At 40.9% G+C, this 9,363-nt stretch overlaps 1 protein-coding gene across 1 annotated transcript; it reads right to left on the reverse strand.

Moving 5' to 3' along the window:
- Positions 1-1,438: 1,438 nt before the first annotated feature.
- LOC147429489 (uncharacterized protein At5g19025-like) lies at positions 1,439-2,929 on the reverse strand. Its single transcript, XM_086495755.1, has one exon. It carries the CDS (start codon positions 2,353-2,355, stop codon positions 1,624-1,626), a length of 732 nt encoding a protein of 243 aa, XP_086351881.1. The 5' UTR covers positions 2,356-2,929; the 3' UTR covers positions 1,439-1,623.
- Between the last annotated feature and the right edge of the window lie 6,434 nt (positions 2,930-9,363).

Raw genomic sequence — 9,363 nt, forward strand, 5'->3', positions numbered from 1 at the left:
GAAGAATTGAACAACTCATTTTCCATCTTGGCTTTTGACCCTAGCATGAGGAGATCCATCATCCAATACTTATGTCTCCATTCACATTGCGGTGATGTATGGTTGTCCAAGGATTAGAAGATAACTTGACATCTCTTGAACAAAGAAACTTTTCTCACATTTCACATCCCTATGGTTATATTAACATTTTGGCAAGCACCATATGAGTTTCCCTAATCATCCACCCATGGTCAATATATATCAATCACCCACCTTCCCTTCATATAGAGACTCTTAGACATGAGGTTAATCTTCAAACCATTGTCTATCAAGTCCACATAAGGCTCCTCTCGATCTCCCACTTTATCCACGGTTTCTGTTGTAGACCTTGCCCAATGGTTTCTAGAATAGTGGCTCTTATGAATGGCTTCCTCCTCATCTTCATCTTCAAACTTAACATGCCTATTTTTTTCTGCCCAAATATTGGTAGCATCTTACAACATTCTCATCTTCATCCCTTTCTTGCACTTGTATCACATGCATCTTTATATCACTCTCTTCAACCTCTGATTGGATAGACTCTGTTAAAGCTTGTTGCTTTCTTCTTATGATATCAATGGTTTTCTCATGGAACTCTCTCTTTGCAATGCCAACGACTTCTCCCAATGTAAACTCCACCTTTCTAATTAAGATCCTTTCCTCTAAAACTTTCTTTAAATATGTGGCAGCTTCAATATCTGATTACATCTTGTATGATGGACGTTTTCCTTTGCTCTTTCTTTATCTTGCTTTTCCTTTTGTGTAGCATCCCTCATTGGTCCTCTTGTGGGGAGGTTCCCTTGACATGGGATCTTGAGAGGGACTTGGATCCTTTCTTCCTCCACCTCTTTGACGGACCTTCATCCCCATTTTCTCTCCTACGTTTTTCTTCAACAAATGCCTTGTTGACTCGACACTTTGCATGCACTGACATGGCATCTACAAGTTCATTCCACACAGTCTCAATATCATCTTGAACAATAAATACAAAATTTATGCACCCTTGCTATGTCCATAGTCAAAGACAACAGAAGATTTGGTTTACTACAATCTACCATCAACATGGCGCCTTAAAAGAGTGCAGCAAGGGTCGACGTGGACACAACACCATCTATATGTGTGTAGATTTTCCTTCATTGAAATTCTTGCCCGACAAAATCGCAAAGACCATCTTCATCCTTTAAGTTTGACGTTAGACCTACAGCAGTATTAAAACAAATTGATTACAGCAAACTGTCGTTCCCAGTACAACCTTTATTGACGCAAACTACAGCACAAGTATGATGGCCACAATATTGTGTCACTGCTTGCAAGCCTGACAAAGTTTCATGGAAAGTAAACGTCCGTATCCACCGTGTTAACTCTGGCAATTACAGTTACTAACAGATTAAAAATTTACAGATTTGTTGCGACACCGATATGGCCCTTACAAATCAATTGATTATGCAAGCCAACAACTCATCAATACATCAATTAACTCAGCACCAACCAATCAACAATCAGACAAGGTAGTAGGCCTTCCACATGCACATGAAGCACTTCATGACACCATGCGTACTCAATCAATCCTGCTACATCATTACTCATAAAAAACAAACACTTTCTTCATTTCCTTGTTTTACGCGGCTTTTTGTTGCCCCATACCTCCATGCGAGCAGTCGGGCATCCGCATGGAGATCTAAATACAAGAACTGCCCTGCCATTGGGTGGCGCCATCCGCTTCAGCTCCGCTTCAAGCTCCTTGTGATCCTCGCCAAGCTCAATACTCGCCTTCCACGGGACTGCTTGTGTAAAGCTTGTGGCAGATGGAGCCAATTTTACACACTTCTCAGATTCAAGCTGAATGTCAAATTCGACAGCCTTTTTGAGACCCTGACATTTTGGGTTGTCACATTTCCGGACTTTGCACTGAATAAGCTCCCAACCCACTATGACTCCAATAAATGTGATCACGGCTCCAGAGATGTACGCTAAGGGGACTTGATAAGCAACCTCACCAATGAACATCAGAGTAAGGGGTAGAATTTCAGCAGCCTCGCTGCACAGATACTTGAAATAAGGAGTGAATAAGAAACCACAAGCGCAGAGAACAAGCAAGAGGATAATGATGTCGACAGCTGCAGCCGAGGACCTCTCGCACAAAGGCTGCGAAGATAGACAAGATGGCAATAAATGTGTTGCTGTACTATTTACTTGTCGCCTATGACTAGATCTGGTATTAGGACTATGAATGCTCTGCTTAGCACCGTTTGTTATTGCCAGAGAGCTGCTTGTCATGCTCCTGTACTGCTCAAAAGCCTTGCAAAACTCAATAAGACCCCGACAATCGACAACCATTTTTAGGCAGCCTCAAGAAGACCGAGGAAGAATCCAATAAATTTACTGAATGAATCCTACTTCAGATGTAACATACAGAGCCTTAAACAGCACCATTCCCTTTGATCTAGTCTTCCTTCAGTATTAACAGGTCTCATGGGCGAAATGACAAGAGGATCGCCATTGTTCTCGATAAGGAAAATAGCAGAAAACTTACAGATAATTCCCTACTTCTGCATGTGGTGAAGAACCCAAAATGCTCCTCAGCTTATGTGATCGCACCTCCCCAATCCGTGCCGATGTGCAGACAAGGAAGCTGTGGTCTTGAGCTTCCGCAGATGAGATCTTCCTCTTTGAGAGTGTAAGGGCGATCCCAAGATCTAAATCTTCATTACGCAGGAGAATTTGCAGCGAAAGATGACCGTTTGTACTTTATAGCTTGTGGGAAGTGCCCTTCCTCTCTGCGTGCAGCCGCGATCTGACCTTGTCAAGCTGCGAGCATACAACCTGCTTCATTGAGCTCCTGCGATGCGTCTGCCTCTCTGCTTTCTGCTAGAGTAATGAGGGTCCAAGTCTTGATAAACGACACGAGCTAAAAATGAACGTTCTTTGCTTTTTTGTGGTGGTTAAAAAAATTGCAAGGATACAAATGCAAGGAAACAAGGCCTCTTATTTTGCCTTGTCCTTTAAACTGAGTGAATTGTGAAAATGTTATCACCACGTGTTGGTAAGGACCATTTGGGGTAGGGAATGGTCGCTATAATCAGGGCGACCAGCGGAGGCCGGGAGCACTGATTATGGAATGGTCATTAAGCAACCATTCCCGGCCATCAAAGGTCCAGGGGAGTGGGGCCCAATAGTTACGTGCCACGACATGGGCGAACACTGTAGGACAAATACAATTGCGTAGATGATAAAGCAATGCCATGCAAAGTTGGCTCGTGATCTGCATCTAGCAATTCTGGATGCTTATTTTGCAAGCAATGATTGGTGCGCAGGTTGATGGTGTCCCTTGGCCTTTCGTATGCTGGAATGGTGTGAATCTACTGGACAACAACTGAATTCTGGATGCGTACATTATGAGTCTTGATTGGTTGCCGACTGGTTCGTTTTGCATGCTGAGCTGTCAACCATCTAGCGGCTGCAGCTATACATTCCAAGATTTAATGGCATGCAAATGGATAGCTCAAAGGCATTGTCCCGCGACCCTTGACTTTGATGGTAGAAGCGGGTGCTCAAAGGACCAATGTACTAATAATTATTAGGAATACCCCTACTTCTTACACATGACACATTATGCGTAAGCTGTCGCCTCGGCTGTGTTCTCACTTATCTGTGTCTTGCTACAAATGAAGCTTCGCACATCTTAAGTAACCTTGAAATGTGTGCCTTGTAGAATTGTGGAAAATAAACCATGTATCCAATAGGGGCCCTCCAATCTCAGAAAAATAAAAATTCTTTCAAAACATTTCAAATGCATAAGTAAAGGGTAAGCATAGGAAACGAAAAGCCCCATGCAAATGAAAAGCCTATTCATATGGAAAGTCAAAAGACATTTCGTCTCCATATGAAAGAAGAGGTCCAGTGCATTTCTTCACCATTGCCTTTCTTTTAACATTTCCTTCTCTTTAGAATTTCGTTGCACTATGTAGGTAGAGTTCCCTTGTTGTATATAAGGTGGGTGAAATCATATCGATAGGATTAAGCTATGTAAGCTTAGTGTAATTCGAACATTTGTAGATAGGATTACACTAAAGATAGGTTTTTTTAAATTTTTGAAATCTTTGAGTTTTCGATCTTTTAACTTTTTTTTAAAGCCATTAGGAATACCTTTTAATTTGATATGATCTTATTGTTTGTTCAAAAGATTGCAGAAAGGAATAATTCAAGGTAGCACATACCTCCTTGAGGGTACAATATAAAAGAAATAATCTCTCCAAAAAACTAGGTGCCATTATTACTTTGCACGGAACGGTTCAACTTGATTCCCAACCACTTATTATGCAGATCAAGTAATGTTATGATTGTCTTTAAGCATCACCGTGTGATCGTGATCTGTTCATGAAATTAGAACAATTACTTTTAAACATTGATTGTGAACAACAAAAGTTATCGTGTAGTTCTAATGGTTTGGTCATAGGTCTCCATGATTTTGAAAAAATTAAAATGACATGAGAATCTACAGAGTTTCTCTCTCTCTCTCTCTCTCTCTCTCTCTCTCTCTCTCTCTCTCACACACACACACACACACACACACACACACACCAAGATTACTTATTTTTGTAGAGAATACAACTCCGACACTTTTCCATGTTAAAAGAAAAAGATAAATACGTTTTCATAAGATCAAAAGCACACCGTAGCAAACTTAACTTGGTTTTAAAAAGGAAAGGCGAACATCATCATGCTGGAGCCGGGACAACCTTTAGCAATGCAGCATTGGATGAAGTTGGAGCATAGATAACGTTATCCAAACAGTAGTGGTGTTGTGAGGCATCAATGCGTGAGATGATGATTGACATCTACCAAGCAGTTGGCAAGGATATAGCACAAGCAAGCATGGGTTACATCACAATGGGAGCAAAGGCTCAAGGCTTAGTGATGTGACTAAAGCATCCATGCAAACAACATGATAAATGCAGGGAGGAGTGAGCAACCTTGATCCGATCAGGGGAGTTTGTTCATGAGTCCTTAGAGACAGAAGCATCACCCATGCTTGCATCTTGAGAAAGCTTCATGAGCAAAATTAGCGAACAATTAATGGAGAGCTTTTCTCCAACTGTTATCACGTAAGATTTTGTTTTGAATGCATGTGCAAACATGCAAGCTATTTTTGTGGGTAACCAAACACGTGATGAAATTGTTTGCAAAAAGTGCTTTGGTTGACACATATGCCAAGTGTAGACTGTAGTAGTTTGTTGAAGGATGTAAGGTGCATGATGAGCATATGGTCTTGAAAGTCATCTCTTGAAGTGTATTGATGGCAATATGTTACCAAAAGAGGAAAGGTCAAACTATCTAGGAATATTCAAAACCATGAAGGTCAAATAGGAGGCACCTCTATAAATGTAATAAGTATGCAAAGAATTTCTTATGTGTTTTTATTTTAAGCAAATGCTAAGAGCCTGACCCTCTCCAAAATGCAATCGCTTGCACTTATGCCCTTAAGGCATGCGCTACCTATTTTCACAGATAAAAGAGAAGCCGTCTCTCAAGATGCAGCCACCTATGCAAATTCACAAGAAGTTTTGGACAGATTCTCACAATAATTCTCACATTGTGACTTACCTTAACATCATGAGCTTCTGCGAGGAAGGCACCGCATACCTAGCTGCACCGCATACCTAGCTAGGTATGCGGGGCCTCTCGACCAGAAGCTCGTGATGTTATGCTTTGTATGAACAAAAATGAAAAAGACATCATTATCCTACATGAGAATATTTCTAAATCTTCTTGCGAAAGCGATTCCTGTGTGCTAAAATGTAAGACATTGATGCAGGTAAAACAAAATTCATGATATGATTGTTAGTCATGGACTTTTGAGAAAGAAAAAGTCAAGATTTCCAACTCTATGGCCAACATATGTGCTAGTTGTGGTGTTCTTTCCAAAGCACGACAAATTTTGAATGAGTTTTCTATTCGTGAGAGCATCTACATGTTGATTAGTATGTATTTTGATGAGTGAGATGCATTGCACGTCCTTAACGACCATCCTCTGTAGAGTGGCACCTCTTTGATCACACTTCTTACATAGGATATATTTTTTTAATGCAACCAAACAAAAACAAGGGGCAAAAGAAAAGCAATGCGTAGAGGTGGCATGTGATCACATCTTTTGTTGTATTAGGGGATGAGAGCATCAAGCACTTGAGGGACTCTTTACACCTCTTGAAAATTCTATTGCCTCTCAATGTTCCCTACTAGAAGAGGTCCAAAACCAAGTCAAAGTGCAAGGAGACATTATACTCTCTATTTGGGTGGGGACACAAGCTCGTGAAGCTTCTTATAAGGTAAATACTTTAGAGTAATCAAAAATAGAAAGACATTTGAGACGAGGATATTGTATTTGTTGTTGTGCAAACCGTTCCATGAGAAGTGTTGCTTACGGTTGGGGAGAAAATAAAGTCCAAAACAAATAAAGTTATTGGGTAGACTTATATTAGCTTGATGATTATGGAGACAAGGCATGCCCACATTCTAGGGGATCAAATTGGTTTGATACAAATCCGAGTGGAGCAGCAAATAAAAGGTCAAAAGTGATGCTTATAGTTGAGGAGAAAGCAAACTCCTTAAAGGATTAACCTTTGGACTATTTGCATGGGAATGGAGCGAGCCACTCACTCCACATCATTGAACTTTCTCAACACAACAGCTCCATCGTGACCACAAGCCTACCACTAAAGTTGCATTAGTACCCTTTGTGACCTAAGTCTGTTGCCAATAAAGAAAGTAACTTCACAAAGGATAGAACTCTAGACTATTTTTCCATGGGAATGGAAGAAGCCCCTCACTCCACATCATTGAGCTTTAATGAGCACAACAGCTACATCATGACCACAAGCCTACCTCTAAACTTGCAATAGTTCTGTAGTTGCTAAATGGTGACACTAAAGTGAGTTTGAAGGCACATTGGTATAAATAGTTTCTGGCCTCAATGGACGGATCATTACAAATAAAAGTTCTATGACCCATGTGATGGGTGAAAGGGCGGTGGTAATGCGTGCGCTAGTCTCCACCCAGCCGTGCTATCTTATAGCCTCCCCCTAGCGTACACCATGTCCGGTCGTGCCGGTGGCCTTGCTCAGAGGACCCATGTCCTTAGATTCCCCCCCCTTTGGAGAATCGTTTTTGTCTTCGAACATGAACGTAGGAAAACGTTTCTTAACTGCGAAGACATTCTCCCATGTAGAACCTTCTTCGGGTCTATCTAGCCATTTTACCAACACCTATCGTCTGACATGATGTCTGGTGCGAAGCTCATGAGAATCCAAAATCTTTTCGGGCTCATGAGGAATGCTTGGCGGTTCGATAAGGTCAACTAACACACTTGTGTCAATGACGTTATCATTCTGTCCTAGCTGTTTTCGTAAACGGCTAACATGAAAAACATGATGAACTCATGAGTGCTCTAGGAGAGCTAACTTATAGGCCACTTGACCTATACGTTTGAGAATGGTAAATGATCCACAATAGCGTGGTGAAAGTTTAGCAACTTTTCCCGTCTTCAGATTTTCTGAATGCTCCGGAACTTCGAGGAAAACCTTGTCTCCTTCTTTGAAAGTAGCAAGGCAACGATGCTCATCTGCGTACTTCTTATATCGATCTTGAGCTTGCTTAACATTCTGTCGAGCAACTCGAAGCATGTCAAAATGGTCTTGGAGAAAATCCTTCACTTGTTGTATCTTCTCCTTAGCCAACCCCACCGTAACGGGTGATCGAGGTTGAAATCCATATAAAAACATAAATGGACTAAACCCTGTAGTCACATGCTTTGAACTATTATAAGCAAATTCCAATATAGGTAAGTAGTCTTCCCAATTGGTTTGCTTCTTGCTAACATACGCTCGTAGCATATCCTCTAGCACTTGATTAACTCTTTCTGTTTGACCATCCGTTTCTGGATGATCAGTTGTACTTAGATTAAGTTTACTTTCCAACTTTTGGAACACAGCTCTCCAGAAGTGATTATCGAACTTTCGATCACTGTCACTAATGATACTAGTTGGAAGATTGTAGAGTTTATATATATGCTCTACAAATAGACGTGCTAATTCTGGTGTCTTAACCATAGTCTTAATGGGAATGAATCGATCCATCTTTGTGAGACGGTCTACAATTACCCAAATGGCATCATGGCCACGATTTGTAGTAGGTATTCCTACTACAAAATCCATAGAGATACTCTCCCACTTACCTTGTGGAATCTCTAAGGATGTAAAAGGCCACCTACTTTGAGGCGCTCTGCCTTATTAACTTGGCATTGTTGGCAGTTTAGTACGTACTCTTGAACATTATAATGTAAGCCTAGCCAATAAAATTGCCGTCGAACTAAGGCATACGTCTTACGAATACCTGGATGACCAGCACTTGGACCATCTGACACTCAAATAATATTTGGCGCCTAGTGTCTGAGTCCTTTGGCACACATACTCTATCTTTGTGGTGTAAGTGGCCATCATCAATGGAAAAGTTCTTCCATCGCTTAAGCTCTTTCTGAGTAGGGGTGGAGCTCTGTGTGTTGGAGTTTTCATCTGCGCATGCAGAGACATGTTGATCTGGCTGTTCAAAGACATGTGAGTGTGAGAGATCCCTTTTTAAAACTGCACTCCACACTTTAGCATATGATTGATCGTGTGCACACTTGTCACGTAATGACTCCAAAAATCCACTCTTTAGTTCCGTGAAAGCAAGTGAATTAATCGGAGGCATCCGACTTAGTGCATCCGCTACTACATCTCAACCTCCTTGGCTTCTTTAGCACTCATACAATAAGGTGGTTTACTCACCGGTTTAGTGCCTGGCAAGACATCTATGCCATGATGCACATCACGTGTAGCGGGTAAACCCGGTGGTAAATCACTTGAGAACACATCACTATACTCAGTGAGTAAGTGAGTTAACTTTTTCTGTGCAAAAGGAGAAAGTAAACTAGAGTTATGTTGGGATGGAGAATCTTGTAATTCATGTAATGTTTGTTTTACAACAGTTGCATGTTGCTCTATAGAATCAAAATTGAGAGCACTTTGCTCGTTAAATTTGTTAACACTTTGTTTATCAGTAGAATTCATTGCACTTTGCATACCATTACTAGAATTCACCGCACTTTGCTCTTGAGTATTCACAAGACTTGGAGACAAGCAGTAACACAAAAAGACTTCATCTATTTAATCTGCTTTCTGCAAAATAGAAAGCTCGGTTGTACATATAAGAGGTGGAGATGGTATATTTTTCTCACCAAGCAAAAGCACATGTTTACCATTGGCCATAAAGGATAAGGAGTTGTGTTCATAACTAGTGTGCAATGTGTTT

The sequence above is a fragment of the Adiantum capillus-veneris genome, chromosome 22 (assembly GCF_014529385.1).
Source record: "Adiantum capillus-veneris isolate H3 chromosome 22, ASM1452938v2, whole genome shotgun sequence".
In the NCBI taxonomy this organism is placed as follows: Eukaryota; Viridiplantae; Streptophyta; class Polypodiopsida; order Polypodiales; family Pteridaceae; genus Adiantum; species Adiantum capillus-veneris.

Bases quoted from the DNA above. Each gene is read 5' to 3' on its own strand.
- LOC147429489 (XM_086495755.1), bottom strand. From the start codon at position 2,355: ATGGTTGTCGATTGTCGGGGTCTTATTGAGTTTTGCAAGGCTTTTGAG.